General features: G+C 40.2%; 1 protein-coding gene across 2 annotated transcripts; it reads left to right on the top strand.

The window, feature by feature from the left end:
- Nucleotides 1–580: 580 nt before the first annotated feature.
- On the top strand, nt 581–24,156 carry LOC138622047 (transcriptional regulator ATRX-like). Of its 2 annotated transcripts, none has more exons than XM_069700499.1 (35): nt 581–703; nt 2,581–2,687; nt 2,790–2,845; nt 3,569–3,597; nt 3,860–3,981; nt 4,336–4,452; nt 4,772–4,878; nt 5,992–6,059; nt 6,173–7,929; nt 8,097–8,157; nt 12,556–12,710; nt 12,901–13,059; nt 13,150–13,255; nt 14,000–14,090; nt 14,215–14,391; nt 14,613–14,757; nt 14,999–15,108; nt 15,310–15,453; nt 15,578–15,755; nt 15,844–15,981; nt 16,668–16,843; nt 16,924–17,041; nt 17,199–17,329; nt 17,777–17,832; nt 18,207–18,298; nt 18,390–18,546; nt 18,656–18,744; nt 18,835–18,940; nt 19,051–19,228; nt 21,850–22,041; nt 22,149–22,292; nt 22,407–22,478; nt 22,574–22,669; nt 23,427–23,555; nt 23,648–24,156. In XM_069700499.1, exons 1-35 carry the CDS (start codon nt 684–686, stop codon nt 23,738–23,740), a joined length of 5,676 nt encoding a protein of 1,891 aa, XP_069556600.1. In that variant the 5' UTR covers nt 581–683; the 3' UTR covers nt 23,741–24,156. The 2 variants fall into 2 exon arrangements, with proteins under 2 accessions (XP_069556600.1, XP_069556599.1); XM_069700498.1 differs by having other exon boundaries at nt 4,769–4,878.
- Nucleotides 24,157–25,203: the final 1,047 nt, after the last annotated feature.

Raw genomic sequence — 25,203 nt, 5'->3', positions numbered from 1 at the left:
AATATTTAAAGAGGGTTTCTTCAAAAACAAAGAAAGAATATAAACAGACTGGAATCATTCTTTAGTGTAGTGACACAGGGTTGTGTGCTAAATAATTAAGATCCACCTATCCAACAATGATGTGTCAGGGAGAGAGAGGGCCAGTGTTTCCTGCTGTGAGGACAAGAAATGGAAACATGCTATCAGTAATATACAAGAATGAATGGATAAGGTGGTTCAATGATCTATGATGCTCATAAAAGAAACTACTTTTATTTTATCCTGACACAAAACCAGGTGGTATACACCACAGAGATGATGAGTGTATTGATGGTACCACAATTGGTGGAAGCAGTTTAAAACAAATTGGGTATTCCTGTTGTGTTTAATTTAAGCCACCCCTGCAATAAACAAAATGCAAAAAAGCATTTGAAGACTTCAAACCTTCAGGGAGGAGACATGGGCAGGGATAACAAAACACAACAGCGGATAAGCCCTCCCGGGCGGGCGGTGGCGCTGGTGAGCGACACGTCATCGTGAGCATGAAACGCGGTTAAATAACAGAAGAAGAAGAATTGTTGTCAGTTTGAGCCTCCGCAGCGTCGCGCGCTGTTTGTTTGGGACGATGAGCGACTCATTATTTTAGTATTATGACTGAGAGCGTAACAACTTGAACGACTCGTGTTGTTCACCGGCTTCGCGACATGTCTACTGCGACGCTGAGGTAAAAAAAAAAAAAAAAAAGAGAAAGAAAAAGAAAGTGCGATGTGACGTGTTTAACGTTTCCAATAATAATGGCGAGCCAGTTTAGCGGCCGGCTAACGGGATCAGCTATCAGCTAAGCTAACCACAGATTTGTCCCAGCAAGACATACTTCACATTTAGTCGAGTCATCATTTGATATTAACAAGCGCTGACATCGCAGTTTAGGGGTTGTTAATGCATGTTTGACGTCTCGGAGCCGCTGGCAGGTTGCTAATATCGGAGCTAACTTTGGGTGAAGTGGACGTAACCTAGCTAACGTACACACGTACACACGTACACGTGGACTGAGCGATCATGTTTAATAAAGTTTATTTATTTTACACCTCGTAGGGTCAACACCACAGTTTACATTGATCTTACGTGACTCACACAGCTGCTGCAGAGCAGCTTTACTTGCTCCTGCTTTTGGGAACCAACCAGCCTCAACAGAGAGGAGTTTAGACTTAAATATGAATATAAAGATGTAGAAAACAGCCCCTGGTGTATAATTTGTATTATTGTTGGTAATACTAGTATATATTTAACAATTGCAGCGACCATATCCGTGACAGCATTCAGGTGTTGTTTTCTTTTCTTAAATTCCCAGTGAGTTGTTTCAGAAGTGAAATGTAAACAAGTTGGTATTAAAATCAGGGACTTATTTTGATGTTATATCAATATTGTGATTTGAGAATAGATATGGATACTAAAAATCCCAATATTGTGACGTGACATTAGTGTCGTCCTTGCCTAGTTTTAAAGGCAGCGTGACATGAAGTGATGTCATGTTTGAATTTAATAAACTGTTCCAGCTGTTTTTTTTTTTTTTTAATTATTTGCCTTTTCTCACTTAGTCATTACACCCACATCACTGATGATTATTAATCTAAAATCTCACTGTGTAATAATTATGTGAAAGCACTAATAGTCAACCCTACAATATCACTGCAATACTGATTTTGATTGAGTGGTTAAAAATATAATATTTGATTTTGCCCATTATTATCAGCCCGACTCAAAAGTCAACAAAGTACTACAACTGACAACAGTGAACAATTACTGAATCAATTTTAACATTTCACAACTGCCATCATACAATATTGATAAAATGAGCAGCAGGTCCATTGTAAACATATCAGTGTGACTTGTGTGTTTTTTTTTTTGTAACACTACAAACACATCTAGGCTGCTAAAGAGGATAGACAAAACACTGCTGTGGAGGTCTGACTTCTGTCTGTATATCCTGTGGTAACTTTTTCATTAGTCTATTAACTAATGTGTGATATGTTCATGTAAAAGACCATTTTCACAACAGACAGTTTGACTCGCCATCGCAGGGAAAATTCGGCTGTATTAATGATGGCTGCACTCCATGTAGAGGAGGACTTGTTCTTGTGCATGGTGGTTGACTGTCGTGGTTTACGTGCACACTTAATGGCACAGAGTCATCTTTAAGACTTTTTACTCTGCAAACTAGGTGAAAAGCTACTTTGTTTGAGTGTGTTCATGTGAGCCTTTGAGACGGGATAGTGTTGTCTGGCTTCATTCATCACTCGCTCTAGGAGGCTGACAGACGATACTTTGTGAAACGTGATCTTTCCAAAGTCTAAACTGAATGAGAGTGAAACGTTCAGGATTGGACAGTAAAAGTTGAGTTGTAGCTGCTAAAGCTGGATTTGAGTTGATGTTTATAGTCTATCATCAGAAATGATTTATTCTCCCAAATTAACTTTAGTAATCATTCACCTAATCATTCATAATTATATATTGTATTATTCAGGATTTTTAATCGATCACCAGCTACCAATTTTTGACTGATAAGTGCGTCACAACTGTGCTCTTTTGTCTTGACTGCAGCACCTCCACCAGCAAGCTGAATGTACTGGTCAACAAGCTTCATGAGTACTTGGCTCATTCCAGTATTGAGGACAGCAATGGCGCACCAACGTCTGAGGATGCTGATGGTACAACTTTCCATTAATGTGATCATGAGTAATGGGAACATCATTTTTTATAAGCTTTACAAACATATTTACATGTATATATAACATATATTCTGTTCACAGGGCCGACAATCAGGAGCTGTTCTGGGGGGAGGGTAACGGCTCATACTGAGACCGAGGTAACTGAACATTTGTGGACATGTTTTGGGTGTTTTTGTCTAATGCCTTATAAAGTTTTATACATTGATGACACTAATGTTGTGAGCTGTTAGCTGGATCCAGCTGAAAATTTTGTCACATTCAGAAATTTCCAACAGGTTCTCCCTAAAGTGTTAAAGCAGGATTAAATCAGCGTAGATTAAAGAACTAATCAAGCAATTTGTGTAATAAGTAGATAAATCAAGCCCCCATGCAAAACCTGCCTTATAAAAGTGGATAACCATGTCCTCAATTAAACCTTATGATTTTTATTTTTTTTCTGTTCCTTTAGTTTTATTTAAGTGATGACCCTTTACACTGTTCATTTGTCTGTCAGGGGGCCGTGATGTTTTTGCCAATGTGTCAAGTGTGAATTATTAGAATCTGGTTATGAAAACAAGGCAATTCTCTTCTGAATTCTTGAAAAAGTTTCAATGCAAGCTGCAAATACAAATGCTGTAAAAAAAAACAAAAAAACCTGCAAAGTCAACTCCCAGAAGGCACCTGTGCCACTGAAACACCATGTATGCCAGTTTTCAGGTTACTTTCTAAGGCGATAGGAAGAGAGAAAAAATGATGGACTTCGATAAAATAAGAAATTCTTTGCACTCTGCTTTGGGACATTAATGTGATAGTTTTGAACACAACGGAGACAATGATGACTACCAGCGAGAACTAAACCAACAAACTGTCTTGTTTTTCAGGCAGGTGTGGATACCAAATACTCAAGGAGGTGGGTTTACTCTTCATTTATACCAAGCGAGCATAGATAAAGCAGCACCATGGTATGAAACAGTCCAAATTAAACACTCAGATATTCAATGCAGATGATTGCTGAAAATATTGTTTGTTAATCTGCTCTGACTGTAAAGTATTTCAGTCATGATGCGCACCATTTGTCTCCACTGCTCAAGTGGGTTGCCAGGCTGTAGTAAATGTTTTTAACATCTGAACTTACTTTTTTTTTTTTTCTTTCTGTTTCACTGATGTAACAGAAAACCTTTAGTTGTCATCAAGCACTCTGGACTGGATGAATCTGGAGACTCGAATGCGAGCGAGGATGTGGAGTTACCAGTCAATACAAATGGTCACCTTGATGTCACTAGATTGCCTAAAGGTAGGATTTAAAGTGTCACCCTGCTGCTCCGACTCCAGACGGGATTTTTTTCAGTCCGCCCCATAAACTGTGTTTACTGTGTTTCAGCACCGTGTAGCAAAAGCATTTTTGTGTCTGTGGAAATGTTGGAAGGATGCATCTGGCAAAGTGTGTTCTGAAGCAGCTTTATGTACGTCTCACTGACTTTAAGACTAACAACATTTAGGTTGACACAGTTCAGTCATTATAAATGCGTTGTGTATTTTAGTATGTGTTGCCTGTCTGAGAACGTTAAGTCTGTCCTCTGCTTTGGGTCTCGATGACATATTTGATCATCACGGGATATCTTGAGTTTATTGTGTTTTGTTTTTACAGGAACTGTTCTGGTCAGGCCTGAACCAGTTGACAATGGAAGAGATGATTTCAGGGGTCCGGAGTTTCGCAGCCGCAAATCTAGTGTGCTGCGGAAAGAGTTTTCAAGAAGACGTGGAGGTGAGTCGCTACTGCAGTTAAATTGCTTCCAACTTCATGATTAGCTAAGGCGGCAATTTCAATACATGAAGCAAAATGAAGGCATTTGTCAGTTCATTGATTGCTTTGTCTGAAAATATTACAGTAAAATGAAAAAAAAAAATCTGCTAGTGCCTCACTTTCATTCTGTACTGCCAAGTTTCTGTATTCTGACAAGTGATTCGCTCATGTACGTCTTACCAGGAAAATGTGGTGGATTTAAGTAAATATCGAGCAAGATGCAAATGCAGCAAACCATATTTATGTTGTTGCTAATGACAGAATTGCTGTTTCCCAGCAGTTGGACACATGGGAATTGTGTGTTGCACCGCATGTGGCCGACAAGTTAACCACTTCCGGAGGGATTCCTTCTTTCGGCACCCAGTTCTGAAAGTACTGATTTGTAAGGTGAGTCTACTTATAGATATGTCCGAAACAAATTCTTCATTTTAAAAGGGTTATTCTGTTCCTTTTATTGTCTCTGACCATTAAGACAACATAGTAAGCCTGAGGCCTTGGAAAACATACCCAAATGCAAATCCATTCATTTTATTTAGAGTACTCAATATTTGACGTTAATTGAATGCAATTTTATTTATATAGCGCCAAATCACAACACAAGTTATTTCATGGCACTGAACACAGTAATGTCCTCACAGCAGAACTTTACAACATTATACAGAGAAACCCAACAATTAAACAATTCCCACATAAGCTAGGAGGGGAAAAAAAAAAAAATCCTTTTTCAGGGAGAATAACCTGAAGGCTGTGCCTCCCATTCTACTTTTGGAAACCACAAGCAGGCTAAGAGAGAAGATCTCTGTCAGGATGATGTGGTTCTATAAGATCTCTGAGATAAGATGGAACTTGGTCATGAAGAGCTTTGCAAGTCAGCAGGCGAATTTTAAATTCTGTTCTTAATTTAACAGGAAGCCAGTGAAGAGAAGCTAAAACAGGAGAAATATGATCTCTCTTGCTAAATCCCGTCAGTACTCTTGCTGCAGCATTTTGGATCAACTGCAGCGTTTTTAATGAGTAATTTGGACATCCTAACAACAAGGAATTACAATAATCAAGCCTCGAAGTATCAAACGCATGAATTAACATTTCTGCATCACGCTGAGGAAGGATTTTCCTGATTTTATTAATATTACATAGATGAAAGAAATGCATGCAAATGTAAAAATGCAAAGGAATCTGACAGCAGATGGCAGTCAGTGTGCACTTAAGCAGCTCAGCCAGTCATTTTATATTCTCATAAATAATACCTATACTGAGCTAAATTTGTCCGTCAAAAACACAACAGTTGCTGTCATCAAAAATAATTCATATTATGAAGATTCTTTGTTTTTGCCAAACACGTTGCTGTATTTGAAGTTAATCATTTAAAGGATCCATTACCAGCACGCAATTAACATAACTGATTTTTTTTTTTTTTTTTTTTTTTTTAAAGAAATTATTCTCCATGTTTCTTATGTAATTCGTCCAAGCAGTCTCTAATTGAATGTTTTGTTTCGGCAGTCGTGCTACAAGTATTATTCAAGTGATGACATCAGCAAGGATGGCGATGGAATGGATGAGCAGTGCAGGTAGGATTTGTTGTATTCCATATTTTAATTGAACTCTAAACATTTCCCCTTGCTCACTGTGTGCTCGGCTTTTATCAGCTGTATTTATCATGTCTCACGTTTTCCTCATGCAGGTGGTGTGCCGAAGGCGGCAACTTGATCTGTTGTGACTTCTGCAGTAATGCTTTCTGCAAAAAGTGCATTCTCCGAAATTTGGGAAGGAAGGAACTGTCCGGCATCTTGGAGAGCAAGTGGTACTGCTACGTGTGCAGCCCAGAACCCCTTTTTGACCTGGTGATGGCGTGCGACAGCGTCCTGGAGAACATGGAGCGTCTGTGGCATCAGCAGCGCCGGAGGAACCGAGTAGAGCCGGGGAAATCGGACCTGTACCACATGTTGCCAGACTCGCCACAAAACATTCCCCTGGATAAATGGGATCACACCGGCATGGATGGGAATGTGGTGTTCAACTATAGCACACTGCAGATTCCCAAGGACATTACCAAAAAGGCCAAACATTTAGTGGACTCAGCAAATGCCTTAAACCAAACGTTTGTAAATTTTATTCATACTGTGACAACAAACAAACAAACACCGGACGTTCGTAATCTGTATCTGAACTCTTTTTTGTCCGTAGTCAAAGGCTTGCGAAAGTCACTTACAGCACTGGAGGATAGCCTTAAGGAAGAGTTCACTGACTTGGATGTGTTGAACATCTGGGAAAAGTTCCTTAGCAATGAATTTGATTCACTTGTAACAGAAGCAGACATGGAGTTGGACATTTCTGATGAAAGATGCTTGAGCAACTTGCAGAAGTTGGCAGCCGAACATATGGACGATAATGATTCTGACTCTAAGGGCTTCATAGTTGGGAGAAGTCCACATGACTGCCCTGGGAAGGACATGGATTCAGATTCGCATGAAGCCAGACAGAGAGCGCAAAAGATCGGCCTGAAGCCTTCTGAAAGTACGGTTGACATGACTAAAAAACTGGTAGTGCAGCTTACACCTGTGGCTATGGAGCAGGAGCCTTCCTCTGAAGCCCCAAAGATGAAGGAAGACCTACACAAGAAGGAAAAGAAGTCAAAGGGGAAACATGTATCAGAGGATGAAGAAACTGGTAAGATGAGCAATGACGGCTCGAGTGCTTCTCTGTATGTAGAGGAGGAAAACGGCAACAGACGGTCTCCTCGCGTGAAGACGACGCCTTTACGCCGACCAAGTGATGTCAAGACCAAAACGTCTCTCTCTGCAGGGGACAGTGACAGTGACTCCGATCCTGAGGGGAGCCCTAAAACAGCTCCCGCCAAAACCACCGAAGAGCAAAGTCTGAGCAGAGCAAGAGACGACTCTGACTCGGATGAAGTCCCTGCCGCTCTGCTCGAGCGAGCAGCGATGACGCAAAGCTCAGATGAGCCACCGAGCGACGAAGACGGCGGTAAAGCGTCGCCAACTAAGGTTGCCAAGAAATGTCTCTTCTGGCTCACTAAGAACACGCCGATCTCACCGGAGAACATGCGGCGAAAACGCAAGATGCTGGACCACTCTCCTGACTCCAACTCGAGCAAGAGAAGAGCTCGACCGGAAAGCGGGACTGAGGACAGCTCAAGCGAAGATCAAGACTCGCAGAGGAAAATCCAACACTTGAATACGCTGAGGTCAATAGGGAAGCCTCACCTCGTCAAAAGAGAAGAGGAAGGTGTGGCAAGAAAGCAGAGGATACAAGCTGGGAAGTCGAAGGCCAAATCTCGGCAGGAGCCAATGGAGTCATCATCCTCATCAAGTGAGGATGACCATGATGACGACTCTGCGAGTGATGGAAGTGATCAGAAGATGAAGCCAATCACAGAAGATGTGGCCTTACTGGCAGCATCGTTTCGTCATTCATCGGGTGAGTCTTATTATTCTTATGATGATGATATATTGATATTTATAACTGGACCTGCAGTATATCTCGTCAGTGGTTATAATCACCCATTCTTTGACAACGTATGTTATGTCTACTGGAGCAACACTACTTGCTTAATTAAAAAGGTGTTTGCTTCTCATTTTTCGTAGGAGATGAGGAGCAGTCTGGGCCCTCATGGGCAGCAGAGGATGATGATGATCCCGAAAATAGGTACGGCTCTAAAAGCTCAGACGTAGAGTTTGTAAAACAACCTAGATGTGGACGAAAGGCTGCGACTTCAAATCCTGGCCTTTCTGCAAAATCTAGAAACACCCACGACATTAAGACACAGTTACAGTCTATTCAAACAAGACCGAAGCGTAGCTGCAGTAGAGCCCCAGCAGTCAAATACAAATACTAGAGACACAGTGTGAATGATAAGCAACACACTCAGCTTGTCTGTGTTTTATTTAGTATCTTGTTTAAATGTAAATGCAAGAGATACATATTCAATAAATTATTTCTTATACCATACTTGTAATCTCTCCCTGGTATACTTAGCCGATACAAAATGGGAAACCTTACAGTTGATCCAGTTTCTTTTTGAAGAGGTCTGAGCACAAGCTATAACATTGAATGAAACTGACTTTGCCTTCCAGGTCAGCCTGTTATTGCAGCACAGGATTTTTTTCAGTGACAGTATTCCAACATATTTAGAAAGTGTTGAGCTTCAGCGTGCTGTTTGTTATCTGTTTCTAGCGCCGTTAACTTAAGTAAATGAAATATAGTTATTTACGGGTGAAATATAATGTTTGAAACCTGCCCGCTGCACACATTTACATTTTCAAACACAAAAAACAACAATGAAGTATTTGGTTTTCATTTTCCATAACGTATTAATACTGAATATCAATATTTATTTTGTTACATATGGAATAGAAGGCTTGCAAAGTTGTGTGTATAAAACATGTATGCTTCACCTTTTTGATTGTCTGCTGTTAAATTAACCCTAAATGTGTCACAGCTGTTGCGTGACATTTAGATTTTGCCCTAATTATTATAAGATGGCAGATGGTTGACTTTTGAATAAAATATCCGATAAAAAAGCACATGGCTCTGCAAATGCACTTAAGATACATTTTTATTTGGCTTTTGCATTCTTTTAGGCACTAACATTATATTTTATTGTCTTTACTTGAAGTCACAAAATATATTTTGTAATCTTTCTACTGCACATAACTTGAGGCTGCGTTTTCACAAATGGGCATATATTTAATACTGCAGTGTTGGTGCATTATGTCAGAATCCAGGTTAACACTTTAAAAAAAAAGATGATGATGGTATAGAGAACTGCAAGTCTAAGGATTTGTTACAGTGCTTTTCTCACAGTCTAACGAACAAATAATTGGAAACTTTCCAAGCCTCAGAGTCTTTTCTGAAAACACAGAAAGCCTCTCTCCTCCAAACACCGTCAGCTGACAATTTATTTCCCATTCTCTTTTAATTTTGTGCAAATAACACAGTTTACACCAAACCGCAGGAGATGTGATTTGTGTTGCTTCTCGATTGAAATCCTTATTGTATTGTAAAGTGGTGCTTTGCATCAACATCAAGACTCTGGTATTGACACACTGCCACAATGAAGAATGATACATTTTACAATAACATAATATGACGTTAACCTGGTATGCAGTCTGTTGTGCAAAGACTCCATTTTAGTTTTTACAGACAAGTTTATTAATGCAGCTTCAGAAAATAGAAACGGTCCTACTGGGCCGCCGACCATCCCTTAAATCAGAGGAGGCTTAACGGCAGGTTGACACTCACTAGATGATTTGAGTGCTCATTTGTACCAGTGAATAAGTCAGAGCACGTGAACACGCAGACATCACACTGAATCAGGGTATTAATGGATTCATTGACTGTCAAGAGTCTCAAGTAAAACTTGTAAAGACTAGACCCAGGTACAGTTTCCAAAAAACATTCTCGATGCCAGGATGATGTTTCGATATTTAAAAGTAGTTTTTGACAATATTGGGTGGAGCGGTCTGTGAGCTTTCTTGTCTCCCAGTAATATTTATGGGTACTCGTATAATATTGCCTTTAATATTCACACATGCAGTACTGGCCTCGGTTCTTGTCTGCTTCTTTTAGTGTTGTAATTAAAATACAGATATAACTGACAGGCACAAATATAAGTGATCTTAGAGCTTTGGATCACACTCTATCCAATTGCATACATACTATATACTACTATAATATGTCTATTTTCAGGATTTGCTTCCTTTGGAAAAATACTTTAATACTTTAAAATTTCAGTGTCTTTTTGTTTCTCTGACGGTCGTAATTTTCAGAGATTCTCTGACATCTCGTACATATTTTCCACTTTTTTCACCTATTCCTCTTTACCTGCTATTAGTACCCCAAAAGGCAATAAATTCTGTTTTCTTGCCTTTCATGTGTGTGGGCAGTTTGCTTTCTCGGCCAGCAGTAGTATATATATATATATATATGTGCGATATTTACCTTGTGACCAGCTCTACCTGGAGATGCAGCTGTCTCCGGTTGTCATAATGCGTCTATACTCAAAGCTTTATGCTTTTCTTTCCAGAAAACAACTTCCAATTAAATTAATTTAATTAAATTCCAATTAACTTCCAGTTAACTGGAATAATTTGCACACCTCCATATTTACATTCATTTATTTGGCTGACTCCAAATATCCAAAGAGATACTGTCAACATTGTTGGAACTATACCCGTGCTTTTTATGTTTTGCCCCTCTTTCCATATACAGAGTAAATATTACTGCTGACCATTAAAACTAATAAATAAGCTGTTACCGTATTTAAACTTGCGGAGACTTAAACCCTGCTTAACAGATGAACCAGCTGTGAAGTACTGCAGATCTAAACAGTTCTGCTGGGTCAGTGCATTCGAATGTTGATTTAAACTTTGGATATCTGAGAACTGAGTGGGCTGTGAAACGACAAGTGTTGAAATGCAAAGAGAGACCAAACTCCCACTCTGCCTTCTAATGACACACGTTTGTTTCTCGTGTTTTTTTTTCCAGGTCGGATTTCCTGACAGCACAGCAGTGATTGCAGTGCTGTTAGGCAACACTCACTTAAATCTGGGATATTATCGGCAACAACTCGTTTTTTTATTTTGTATTTTATTCTCTCGTAAAGTCTGTTGTTAGCTGTAGTGATAGCACAACTTTAGCTTTAAAAAAAAAAAAAAAAAAAAAAAAAAATGGTCAGCAGAAATGTTTACGTTGTTTGTGGTTGATGGGGAAACCGTGAAAAAGACTGTTTATATATTATTTTGAAATCCACACAGCATGCTATTAGCAGTGGTAAAAATGCTAGATTCATTATGTGACAGTATTTTTCTTCAGTGTTTCTGCTTTTTCTGTTGCGCCTTTTTTCCCCCGAGTTGAAACATATCAGAATAGATTCAAGGCTCTGATCCGTTACTGCGCTCTCGACTGTACATCTGTTACAATACACTCCTGCTTGGACGTCGGGTTTAGAGTCAGTGAAAATGGCGGCTATCAAATATCCCCAAACCTGCATTAATAACCACTTTGAGATCAGGATCGGACCTGTACTTGAGATCATGTTAATGCAGGATGCAGCAAACTAAATGGAGCCAGACCTATGTCTTATATGAACTGTTTGTAATGACAGGAGTAAATAGGTAGATGCGTATATGTACATATTGATTGTTCAAAACACCATATGTTATTTAAACCATGGACTTTTTTTAACCAGTCATTGTAATCGTGAACTTGATCTCATTATGGGCATTATTTCGTAATTAAAAAAACTTTTTTTTTTTTTTTTTTACTCCGCTGTAGGTTAAAGGAGTTAAAAAAAAAGTTGTAGTGTTTCATCCTGAGTAAATAGTTATGTGCAGGCTTTGGTGTTTTTGTGTCTCATGCTTTTTGTCCCCCTTTTAAGACAGCATTAATTGGCTGCTAGCATGACTTGTGTTGCCTTTTCGTCAGCTCAAAAGATTGTTGGTCTTTAAGTCTGAGCTGTCATGATTCGAGGAATTGGATGAATTTAAAATAATTCTCATTTTCACACAGAAAAAACTGACAAATGTCTGTCAGACTCAAGCAAGCAAAACGTATTGTAGGAAAAACAAAAGCAAGTATCACTTCCTATTTGCCAAAGGAGAACAAACTACAGGAGAAGAGGAGAGCATGTCTCTGTTTTGGGTTTCCTGTGAAGAATACTTGTTTGTTGAAATAAAATCTTAATCTTAAAAATATCTCTTGTATTTGTATTTTTTGTGGTATCTTTTTGTTTACTTTAATTGGTTTGTGACTTGCAGAGTTTTAAATTGGCTCATCGTTTCAAGACTAGTTGGTGACACTTAATGTGAATCAAGCTGAAGTGGCTGTCTGAAGATATCTGCTCAGATTTATAGTAAATTATTTTTAATACCATCAGCAAAAGACCTGTTGGCATCTTTCCTGCACTTATACACTGATTTTATTCTTGTGATTGCATGTTGTTGTGATTTTTGCCTTGAAGTATAACTGTATCCAGCTGAAGAAGATGTTACTGATCATGAAATGAACTTCAGGTGCCTTTTCCTTCTTTTCTACTTTTGAAAGAATCGCTAAGAAATTGCTATTGGCCAAAATTAAAGCCAACTACTCCTCGGATGACGATGTCTCTTCGGATGAGGAGACGCAGGAGGATGAATCTGAGTCGGAGGGTGAAAAGGAGGTCAAGCAAAGCAATGAGGATAATGGATCAGATGATAATGGTAAGTCTTTTTTTTTTCACACGTTGGATTTTCTCTTGAGCAGCTCTTAATCAGCACAATCATTTTCCAGTTTTAGTCTTAATTAATCGCTGAGTGTGATGTGTGCTTCAGAGTTTTATTGTCAGGCGCCTTCTGTGTCACTGGGATGTAAAATTGGGGAAGTAATGATAGAAGAATATCTCTGCTGCAGGAGAAGACTTGGCTTCAGAATCAGCTGACACCACATCTAATGAACCCAACGCCAGGCACCATCTCCTCCGCCATAAACTCACCCTCGATGAGGATGACAAGGCCGTGCCAAATAGTGAGAAGGAGCACAAGAGAAGAGGCAGCAGAGACCTCTTCAGCTGTAAGCACACATCTGACATGAAACTGATCTGGCTGAACAGGGAATACCTATTGTATCTCGCCCTAATGTCTGATTTTGATTTCTGTCAAGCTGATAGTGAAAGTGACGTCATCAGTAATGAGATGGATGAAGCTGCTGGGATGAGCGAGGAGTTGAGTCATTCAGAAGATGAGGCTGGTGAAGACCGACTCAAACGGTACATTCATTTTGACAGTAAAAGAACCCAAAAATGTTTTTCTTTTGTTCTAAATCTAAATTTCAATTTCTGTTCCTGTCAAATTCTTCTCTGGTTTTACTGAAATGTTATCAAATGCAGAAGTGTGTGAAAATATCTGCCGTGAAAAAGAAAAAGCTTAAAATATAAAACATTTTCAAATACACAGTACAAGTCCTGCATTCATAATTATAATTTATGCAAGAGTACAGAATTATTCAGTCACACATCTATGCTGCTTTGCTGGTTTTATTTGTCTATAGTATACAGCTGGTGCTGTTAAGATGTACATTTTTTAAAACGGTCTTGCATTTGACGCATTTCTATCTTGATATTTGGACATATTTACATTAACATATTACTGTCTGTCACACTGGCAATATTAGAATCTAAAAATACATGTATTAGAGTACAAAGTGATAAATGTACCTCTGAAATATTGCATAACATCCAAAAACATGCACCTCAGGTCAGGTTACCTGGCGCCGCACTAGTGGCAGCCTGTTGCAGCAGCTCCCCCCTGATAGTCCCCCTGCTGTAGTGAAGAAATTTCCCCTCGGGGATTAATAGAGTACTATAAAAAAAAATAATAATAATAAAAAAAAAAAATAACATTACTGCAGTACTAATACTGAAGTGCTTGCACTTTGAGTACACACGTAGACAGTAGTATATACTATCTACGTATACTTTTTTTCAACTTTTGTATTTTGTTTTTAACTCCAGATTAACGCCAAAGGTTAAGAAAACACTCTGTAGTCAAGAACCAAAGAACCAAGTGCCCTGCATTTGGTTGTCGGACTCCAGCAGTGAAAAGGTAGCAGCGGATGATACATCAGCTCATCTGTTTATATCTGTTCATCCTTCTCGTCTGTACCTCATCTCATGCTCATCAGAAAGAGAGGCGGCTCCGGTGTCTCATCGATTGTTCTGTATTTCAGCAGAGCGATCAAGAGGATGGAAACGATATCTTAGGCACCCCCAAAGGACGCAAAAAGATCCGCAAAATTATTGAAGATGTGGATCTCCGTGCTGAGACGCAGGAAGCCCTCAGAGAGGAGGAGGAGAGGTGCAAACGTTTGGCAGATAGGGAACAGCAGATGGAGGACAGAAGAGAGGTACTGCAAACAGCCCGTTAATGTTCTCTGGTGATTACAATGGAGGCTTACAGTAGTTCAGCTCTCAAATTTCTGCAGCAGAATCTGCTAATGACACAAGTATACCTGCACAGAATAACAACGGCTTACTGACAGTAGAACTACTGAGGAAGTGTTTGTTTTACGTTTTTTTTTAAGGGTACGAACAGACAAAATACTCACTGTCTCACATTGTTTTCCAGATAGTTGTTATTTCGGATGAGCTGTCTCAAGTGCCGTGTCCCATCACAACCAAGCTGGTCCTGGATCAGGATGAGGAGACCAGGCAGCCTCTTGTTCAGGTCCACAGGAACCTGGTGACGAGACTGAAGCCTCACCAGGTGGACGGTTAGTTTGTGCTCTCTGGTCACTCGCACTATAAAGGACATTGTTTTATTGTGATCCACAATACAGGCATGTTGTAAGTAATAGCAGCAATACAGTTTCTGGTGATGTTAATAACACATTTAGATTTAGTTTTTTCAGACACTGTATAACAACTTCTAATGAGTTTGAATGCATAAATCTCCCAAAAATTGTGTAGCTTGTTAAACCTGACTTGCTCTCTTTTTGTTATTTCTCCCAACAGGTGTCCAGTTTATTTGGGACAGTTGTTGTGAGTCTGTGAAGAAGGCCAACTCTTCGTCTGGATCAGGCTGTTTACTCGCACACTGCATGGGCCTTGGAAAGACTCTGCAGGTGAAGATACACGCACATTCACTTTCATTCCATCTTATTTGTTTTATCTGATCAGATATTGCTACTAGCCCAAAATGATAAAGCATTCCCTGAGCTAAACATCACTCTCTGCTGATACGTCCGTTTAACCTGCTGTATGTTTGTAATATTTCTATTACTCTTTATTTGTGCTTCCATATTCATAGTTGTCTTATTTCATAGGTGGTGACGTTCCTCCACACTGTGCTGCTGTCAACAGTCCTGAAATTCAGAACAGCTTTGGTCGTGTGTCCACTTAATACGATCCTCAACTGGGTCAGTGAGTTCAACAAGTGGCAGAAGAACATGGGCAAAGATAAAGTCAGGGTACGCAAAGAATTTAAAATGTGTTCGATCACAGGAGGCCGGTAATACATTTTGTGCTTCAGATTTGTTGTAAGTCACACATGTCCGTATGTGGTTATAGTTCAAACATATGAATATTTCACAGGTCACAGAACTGGCTACAATAAAGCATCTCCCAGAGCGCCTCAAAACTCTGAAGACATGGCAGAGAGAAGGCGGCGTTATTATAATGGGGTATGACATGTACCGCACCCTGTCATTAGCCCAAATAAACAACAATGAAGGTTTGAAGAAGGAGTTGAAGAGCATACTGGTGGATCCAGGTGCAGTGACTTTGTAATGGCAGGATATTATCAGAATGCTTCGTGTTTTACTTTTCATTCCTTCATAGTTGCTTTTTTTTCTTTTCAGGTCCAGACTTTGTGGTTTGTGACGAGGGGCACATCCTGCGCAATGAAGCGACCAATATTTCCAAAGCAATGAACGCCATCAAGACCCAGAGGAGAGTGGTGCTCACTGGCACACCACTGCAGAACAACCTTGTTGAGTGTAAGTCTTCACCACTGCGTCTTAATAAATGCTGTCAAGCTATGCTTGAGGTGATGGAGAACATAATCCAAGAACAGCATTTCTGAAGTCACCCCATTGTAAACAGCATGTGTTATTTTGAGCAATGACATTGTCATCGTTCTCAACATACTACGTCCTAGTATACATTGAAATTTTGCTGTAGTCCTGGTGCCTTTAAACTACGAAGGCTGTTGACGGATTCATCTTTTGAGTTAACTGTATGCGTTTCCTGCAGTCTATGGTTTCCTGTTTCTGAATAGGGTTCCCTTATCGAGTCAAAACATTACATAGACACGAGAATTGGCAACCTGAAACACAACAAACGTAACGTTTGGTTTCTTAGGCTGACCTTTGTCTTTTAACCTTTGCTGAAATTGTTCTGTCCTTTTTTTCCCCCGTCATGTGAGTTTAACTCTTTGTTCTTGAGGTTGGTGATTAGAGTTTGACAGTGATTGGCTGTTTGTTTAGATTTTATGAGACACCGTATATATAAAAATAACGAGTCGTATCTTAATATCTTAGTACTTTAAAATGTCACTAATAAACCAATACTGCAGTGCTATAACAAATTTGTCTTCACTTTTGAATCGAAGTGACTAAACTAAGCGTATGCACGAAGATCTGACAGATATTTTATATTGAGACGACATGTTTTGTTCCCACAGACCACTGCATGGTCAGTTTCATCAAGAAGAATCTCCTGGGCTCACGGAGAGAATTCCGAAACCGCTTCATCAACCCCATACAGAACGGCCAGTGTGCTGACTCCACGCCGAAAGACGTCCGAATCATGAAGAAGCGAGCGCATGTTCTTCACGCAATGTTGGCTGGATGTGTGCAGGTAAAAGAAAATACTGCCAGCTGCGTGCCTTTATTGTTGTTATATTCCGTCTCTCACAACACAATTTTCATTTTTCCTAGAGAAGAGATTACTCCGAGTTGACCCAGTTTCTGCCTCCCAAACACGAGTATGTGCTGGCAGTGAGGATTTCCCCACTTCAGTACAAGTTATACCGCTTCTACCTGGACCATGTCACCGGTAAGAATGTGTCTCCACGGTCTGTTCTTGTACGTAGAGGTACAGTAATGAACTTATGTGAGGAAGATAAAATAATCATTGGAGAATCGGTGTGATTTCCCCCAGAATGAAGGTGTTTACAATAACTGTCTCACTGATGACGCGACTAACATTTCAGGTGTGGGGTCCCTGGCTAACAAAGCAAAGCAGAGGATCGGAGCGAACTTGTTCAAGGACTTTCAGGCCCTCGGTCGGGTTTGGGCTCATCCGTGGTGCCTTCAGCTCAGCTGCATCGGCAGAAACAAGAAGGTACGACTAAAAGACCAATAGTCCGCTCCTCTTTTGTAAATCTACAGATGCTACCACTATATACTGTATGTCCGGATATATTTCCAGAATTGATTGCTGTATTATATTTGAGCAAGTACTTGCGTATTCCAGAGGATAACTGGTACCTCTTAAATGTGATCTGTGATATGGAGTCATTGTATTTTGCCTATATTTTGTCACAACTGAATTTTACTACCATCTATTAGATTTGAAGATTTATAGCATTTATTAGGCCAAATATGGAAGACCGAATCTGCCGCAATAAATGACTCAATAAATAAATTAATGGGCAATTAAATTGCCCCCCAAAAAAAATCTCCTTAACTGCATGTTGATTCCTTATTATTCTGGCATGACATTGTGATTAATGCCTGTGTTGTTGTTGTTGTTTGTTTTTTTTTATCCTCGAAACATTTTGACAAGAAGAATCAAGTTCCAGGAGAAGCTCTGTGGCGAAATGTCGAAACACCTGTAACTGAGAGGTAAGGTCTGCAGCGTTCACAACAACACACCCTAACAAATTACTATCTCTTCATCTGTCACTCATGAAAGCCTCAGCACTTCTAGTGGCTCACACTTGAGGATATATTTTATGTGCCTGGAAAGCCGTGTTCAACCAGGTGAATCAGGTAGAGGAAATGCAAATTGTAGAGCCGTCGTCAAGCCAAAGAAACAGGGTTGAATCATAAGTAAATTACAAGTCTGCAGAAAATATTTAAAATTAGGCATTGACTATTGATGGCAGGAAGTTAATCGACTCTACAAAATGTGAAAAAAAACCAAACCAAAAGAGATAGGGGAGTATTTTCTAAAGCCACTCGGTGACATGTTATTCTTTTTTTTTTGACTGCTGTAGTGGACTGAAAGAGAACGCAGGAAAAGAAGGGAGTAGCACTGACAACACTGCGATGATCATTGACGTGTCCACAGGTGCCCCAGCAGTGAAAGGTATTACAGCTCCTTCTGTCACTAATACTTCAACCCTGTAGCTTGCAAACGATGTGCGACTACAGTTTACCGTGCTTTATATTGGTTGTAGGATTGAAAGCAACCATCGGTCTGAGGTCTCAGGGTCCAGATGAATGCTGGTTCAAGAATCTGCTGTCTGAAAGTGACGCCGGAGTCCTGGAGCACTCCGGGAAGATGGTGCTCTTGTTTGAGATCCTCAAAATGGCTGAAGACCTGGACGATAAAGTGTATGTTTCTCTTCTGATATGAAGCTAATTTAAAGAGACGCACTGTAAGTGGTCTTCAAATATGCTGGCACGGTCTCACGTCTAACTAAATCCATTTCTGCTTTCTTAGGCTTGTGTTCAGTCAGTCCTTGATCTCATTAGACATAATTGAGAATTTCCTTCAGATTTATCACCGAGCCAGAGACCCATCAATGAAAGGTATCATTCTGTTGATGGGAAAGAAAAATGAAAATTTAAAAATCATTTAGAACATGTCTGACTGGTTATTCTCCTTCCTCGTCCTAACAGCGGGCAGCTGGATTAAAAACGTCGATTACTATCGTCTCGATGGTACCATGAGTCCAACGTTAAGGTCGAAATGGGCAGATGAGTTCAACAACGCTGCCAATGTTCGGTACAGAAAAGTTGGCTGTCACGTCTTTTATATTTACTACACTGGAATAAGATGTGGGCAGAAAGTTTGACAGAGTCCTGACAATGTTTCTCTTCTGATTTTTATTTTAGTGGCCGATTGTTTCTCATCTCAACGAGAGCGGGGTCACTTGGCATCAACCTCGTGGCTTCTAACAGGGTCATCATCTTCGATGCCTCCTGGAATCCCTCCTACGACATACAGAGCGTATACAGAGTGTACCGCTTCGGGCAACTGAAGCAAGTGTTTGTGTACCGCTTCCTGGCTCAGGTAAACTTACCTGTCTTCAATAATAATTGTTAAAAATATGACTGTTTTGATAAATGTTAACGGAAATGTGTTCAGTCTGGTGATTAACTTCATGGTAGTATAGTGTGTGTTTTAAAGTGAAAGGCTTTTTGAGCTGCTCTATGTACCTTCAGTCAGTTATTCCCTGCCGGGCGGTCAGAGCTCCTCCGGTGGCTGCAGAGTCACAAGATAAATTTGAGGGATTAGAAAATGATCAATTGATTAACAGAAAATAAACAGATGTCCTGTTCTGCTACATACAGTGGTGTGAAAAAGTGTTTGCCCCCTTCCTGATTTCTTTTTTTTTTTGCATGTCTGTCACACTTACATGTTTCAGATCATCAAACATATTTAAATATTAGTCACAGATAACACAAGTAAACACAAAATGCAGTTTTTAAATGAAGGTTTTTATTATTAAGGGAGAAAAAAAATAAATCCAAACCCACACGGCCCCGTGTGAAAAAGTGTTTGCCCCCTCCTGTTAAAACATAACTGTGGTTTATCACACCTGAGTTCAATTTCTCCAGCCACACCGAGGCCTGATTACTGCCACACCTGTTCTCAATCAAGAAATCACTTCAATAGGACCTGCCTGACAAAGTGAAGTCGACCAAAAGATCCTCGAAAGCTAGACATCATGCTGAGATCCAAAGAAATTCAGGAACAAATGAGAAAGAAAGTAATTGAGATCTATCAGTCTGGAAAAGGTTATAAAGCCATTTCTAAAGCTTTGGGACTCCAGCGAACCACAGTGAGAGCCATTATCCACAAATGGAGAAAACATGGAACAGCGGTGAACCTTCCCAGGAGCGGCCGACCGACCAAAATTACCCCAAGAGCGCAGCGACGACTCATCCGAGAGGTCACAAAAGACCCCACAACAACATCCAAAGAACCGCAGGCCTCACTTGCCTCAGTTCAGGTCAGTGTTCATGACTCCACCATAAGAAAGAGACTGGGCAAAAATGACCTGCATGGCAGAGCTTCAAGACCAAAACCACCGCTGAGCAAAAAGAACATTAAGACTCGTCTCATTTTTGCCAGAAAACATCTTGATGATCCCCAAGACTTTTGGGAAAATACTCTGTGGACTGACGAGACAAAAGTTGAACTTTTTGGAAGGTGTGTGTCCCGTTACATCTGGCGTAAAAGTAACACCGCATTTCAGAAAAAGAACATCATACCAACAGTAAAATATGGTGGTGGTAGTGTGATGGTCTGGGGCTGTTTTGCTGCTTCAGGACCTGGAAGACTTGCTGTGATAAATGGAACCATGAATTCTACCGTCTACCAAAACATCCTGAAGGAGAACGTCTGGCCATCTGTTCGTGACCTCAAGCTGAAGCCAACTTGGGTTCTGCAGCAGGACAATGATCCAAAACACACCAGCAAGTCCACCTCTGAATGGCTGAAGAAAAACAAAATGAAGACTTTGGAGTGGCCTCGTCAAAGTCCTGACCTGAATCCTATTGAGATGCTGTGGCGTGACCTTAAAAAGGCAGTTCGTGCTTGAAAACCCTCCAATGTGGCTGAATTACAACAACTCTGTAAAGATAAGTGGGCCAAAATTCTTCCACAGCTGTAAAAGACTCATTGCAAGTTATCGCAAACGCTTGATTGCAGTTGTTGCTGCTAAGGGTGGCCCAACCAGTTATTAGGTTTAGGGGGCAAACACTTGTTCACACAGGGCCATGTGGGTTTGGATTTTTTTTTCTCCCTTAATAATAAAAACTGCATTTTGTGTTTACTTGTTATCTTTGACTAATATTTAAATTTGTTTGATGATCTGAAACATTTAAGTGTGACGGACATGCAAAAAAAATAAGAACTCAGGAAGGGGGCAAACACTTTTTCACACCACTGTACATTTGTGTTAATTTCTTTATGATCTTCCTCTAATGTTTGTTGTTTTTCTTGACAAACCCTGGGTAGTTTTTTTTGGTCAGTTAGAAAATATTCTAATGAAAACAATGTGAGAAGTTTCGAGAAACGATCACTCTATGCTGCTGCTGCTCGCCTCTGTGTTCCCACACTGTGTATCCGCTATGATTTTAACAGCTTCGATGCTTCCATAGATATTTCTGCTTTTGTCCCATATCTGTTGCTGTTTTGGTCTAAGTTTTGTTTAAAGTTGCAGTTCCAGTGCAAAGCCTTCTAAATCTCTTCTAAATGTAATCACTACCTTCAAAGCACGTGGACACTTAACTTTTAGATAACATTAAGGATAAATTACAATGTTTATTTTTGAATTTTGTTCTTTCTGTGGTGGTGCACCACTCCTAATGAATGTAGAGGAGACATTCACTAATATGTGCTCACTCACATACCCTGAGTGCTTCATTTTGTGGAGTCACACTGGCACTGTAGCACTGACTTAAATCTATGATATCCCAGATCTGCACATTCAAAACATGCAGGCGAGAAAGACTGAATGTTAAATAGTGAACTTTGACTTGAAAGGCTCTTTTTCAAATTTAATTCCATTTCTGCTAAATTGAAAGTCATGTTGATTAATAGGCTACTTGCAGGATTTTGTTTATGCACATGTACATAAATTAGCTGCAGCTCCGTTTAATACTTTGATCATTTTTGATCTCCAGGGCACCATGGAGGAGAAGATCTACGATCGGCAGGTGACCAAGCAGTCCTTGTCCAACCGAGTGGTTGATCAGCAGCAGATCGAGAGGCACTTCACTCTTCATGAACTGACTGAACTTTACACGTTTGAGCCAGACCTGCTGGACGACCCAAACTCCAGGAAAAGCAAGAGACCCAGCTCCGTTTTACCGAAGGTGACGTCACCGTCTTTATCTTCAGGTTTCTACTCTGATGCCATAAAAACATGACGGTAGTTAAAAGTTGCAGTATTGAATGAGTTTTTTTTGTGTCTGTTTGTCAGGATATGGTCTTGGCACAGCTTTTAGAAACCTGTAAAGACCAGATAGTGTCTTACCACGAGCACGAGTCCCTGCTGGACCACAAACAAGAGGAGGAGCTCAGCGAGGCCGAACGCGAAGCTGCGTGGGCCGAGTATGAGGCCGAGGTAAAGAGCTGCACGGTGCAAAACTGAAATGATCAAGAGCAGATGTTCTTATTCATACATTATATTACGTGGGTTTACTGTATGTAAATGTGCGTCATTGTGTTTTTCCCTCAGTCAAACCCAACCAGCCATCCCGTCAACTCCAGCCAGCACACCTTGGACATGATGACCAATGACGAGCTCATGGTATAGACGGCTATCATTTTCTAACCTTTTTCTCAGAATTATTGCTGGTAATGTTTGTGATTTCAACAACATATCACATCCAAATGTCTTTGCAGGAATTGCTTAACAAAAGCAGAAAAAATGTCTCAGTCGCCTTCGTGTCGCTGCAGAAAATGAGGTATCACCCCATCGAGGACTACATGTTGCAACTGGTGAGTGACCTTAAAGAGGACCGATCATATTTTTCTGTCAAATATATAATGTTACAGTGGCAGATGTTCATAATAAATGTTGCCAAAGTTCAAATAAATAAAAGAGGTAAATGTATGTAAAGTTTTAAACTTTACATACACTCAGACAGGAGTTAAAACAACTTGTTTCAGATGGAAGATTAACTGTCGGGCTGCATAACAGGCCAGTATTAGATAAAAAAAATATATATATATATTTTTTTTTACCTGTGAATAATACAAAGGTATTCCAGAGGATCCCCAGTATGAAATAGAAATCATGGAAATGGGCATAATATGTCCCCTTCAGGGTCTTAAGGTCACGCGGTAAATGAAAGTATTCAAAATGAGGATACGTTTTCAGCGTAGTGACAACAACGTCGCACAAAGAAAGTGCTTTAAATATTATTTTACTGTTAATTTTAATTCCATGAACTGAAAAAATAGAAACCCTAATAGTGACATTGGCAAATTTTGGTTACGGGTACAAAAACTGTCATCAGGAATTGCCAGCTGATAACAATGTCAGAACTTCTCAGTCTATTGAGTGTGACAGTTTTGAGAAGTCAAATTAGCGATGGCCATCTGTTGACTGACACATGAAGCAGAACTCAAAGTAAAGTGTTGGTTAACACAGTAGTTCATAAAATGATGCTCAATGTCAGAAGTACTTTCCAGTTAAGATCAGCTGTTGAAAGTCTTTGATTTTTTTTTTTTTTTTTTTTTTTTAATGCCACAGCGGCAGCAGTATCCCCACCTGCCCGAGGCCGTGGTGAAGACCAAAGCTGAGCAATGTAAGCTCTTCGATGAGAAGAGGCAGGAACAAATACAGGCCTCCTTTCGGGATTCTCTTACACAGCAACAATCGGTGAGTCATTTGTGCATATGTGAGAGTGTTCGCATGTCGGCACATACGTGTGCGAGCAGACCTTCTCACGTGTCAACCGTGTCCCCTCGTAGCTCACGCTCCGCATTGAGTCCATACTGAACAGTCGGAAGATTCAAGAGAACCAGACGACCGCGTCCACTGCGAGCCGGCCCGGACCGCCTTGAACAAAACCATGCCTTGGAAAGAAAGTCACGTTTGTTCTTAATCACTTTATAGGGTTATCTTAATTAATCACTGCTGTACCCGAACAATGAATGTATGTTTTAACAATATGAGAAGAGAAGAGTGAACTCGGCCTCCGGTTTCGTTGCAGCAAGCCAGCAGATGTACAACCATAGTTTCACTCCTTAAAGCTTGTAGGTGCACGGAGAGTTTGGTTCGGTCGTATACTTTCCACACTTTAACTGACACGTGAAATGTAGTTACAGTTTACAGATACTTTTTTTTTTTTTTTTTTACAAGTGGAAGTGACGACTTCATGCCTTACTATTTAAACTTGGGTCCGCTTCTCAAAATGTGTTTCACGTTTTATATTTTTTTCTGTAATAAATTAACAAAAGAACAGGACTTCATTCTGGATTTATTCTTAATTTGATAGCAGTAGTGGAGATATGGAAGAGAGATGTGGGGAGACGGCACAGGTGTGACATGCGACATGTTGTTACACCTTGAGTTACTTATTTTGGTCCATTTTCTGTGAACCATCAACAAGAATGATATTTTTTTTGACATTATTTCTGAAATCATATTAGATTTTTGTGTGAATCTGGCTTTAATGTAAATACGCTCAGCTCGCTACAGTGTTTGGTCCGTGTGTGCGGCACAAATTTCCTTCATGGCATAAACCAGGGGTGTCCAAACTACGGCCCGCGGGCCAACTGCGGCCCGTGGTTCTTTTTTAATTGGCCCGCGGCAAATTCTAAAAATATAATGGAATATGGCCCACACATGAAATTTGCACTTGACTGTGTTTTACTTCTCACTTGATTTCTACTCGATTGCATGTGATGAGAGCACAGACGCCGCGCAGCTGTTAATTTGTTTGCGGGGAGTTGACGATAACTTTCGCATTACGGAGGAGCTGCTTGATCTTGGGAGTCTAAAGGGCACAACAACGGGTAAGGACATTTTTGAAGCTGTGTCGGATGCAATTGACAAGATGGAACTTAAATGGGATAAGCTGTGTGGAGTTACAACGGACGGGGCTCCAGCGATGACAGGCGAGCCCAAAGGAACGGCCTCAATGGTGCCAAGGTGCGGGAGAGTGGAGGCCAGGCTGTTAACATGCACATGCGAAGCTTCGTCTTTGACGCACAACTACGCGACTTCAATGTTGCGCACTTCCCCACGTTGTCCAAAATCAAACGTGCTTTTCCAAAGGCCGACCTTTCTGCTAAAAGGGGGGAAATATGTGTCCGTGATCACATTTCTTATGACAGAATTCAGTCAGCGCTTCCGAGACTTTTCTGTCATCGAGAAAGAAATCGAGCTGTTCTCGACTCCCTTACACGAGTTAAAAAATATATTACACAGTGTTCATGTGTTGAAAAGCCCAATTACTTCATAAATTCAGCCAATTAAAGTTGATAACATTTTCTAACAAACGTTAGTTGAGGTGTTAACAACC

The sequence above is a fragment of the Brachyistius frenatus genome, unplaced genomic scaffold (assembly GCF_029030835.1).
Source record: "Brachyistius frenatus isolate BFR_SWC_R1_liver_20210118 unplaced genomic scaffold, ASM2903083v1 Contig_34, whole genome shotgun sequence".
Classification (NCBI taxonomy): domain Eukaryota; kingdom Metazoa; phylum Chordata; class Actinopteri; family Embiotocidae; genus Brachyistius; species Brachyistius frenatus.
Note: the sequence above shows the minus strand (reverse complement) of the source record. Positions and strands in the feature narration are given on the sequence as shown.

Coding starts and splice junctions, on each gene's coding strand:
- LOC138622047 (XM_069700498.1), top strand. CDS start 684: ATGTCTACTGCGACGCTGAG. Junction 17,042..17,198: donor CTACCTGGACCATGTCACCG/GTAAGAATGTGT, acceptor CTAACATTTCAG/GTGTGGGGTCCCTGGCTAAC. Junction 18,547..18,655: donor GAAGACCTGGACGATAAAGT/GTATGTTTCTCT, acceptor CTGCTTTCTTAG/GCTTGTGTTCAGTCAGTCCT.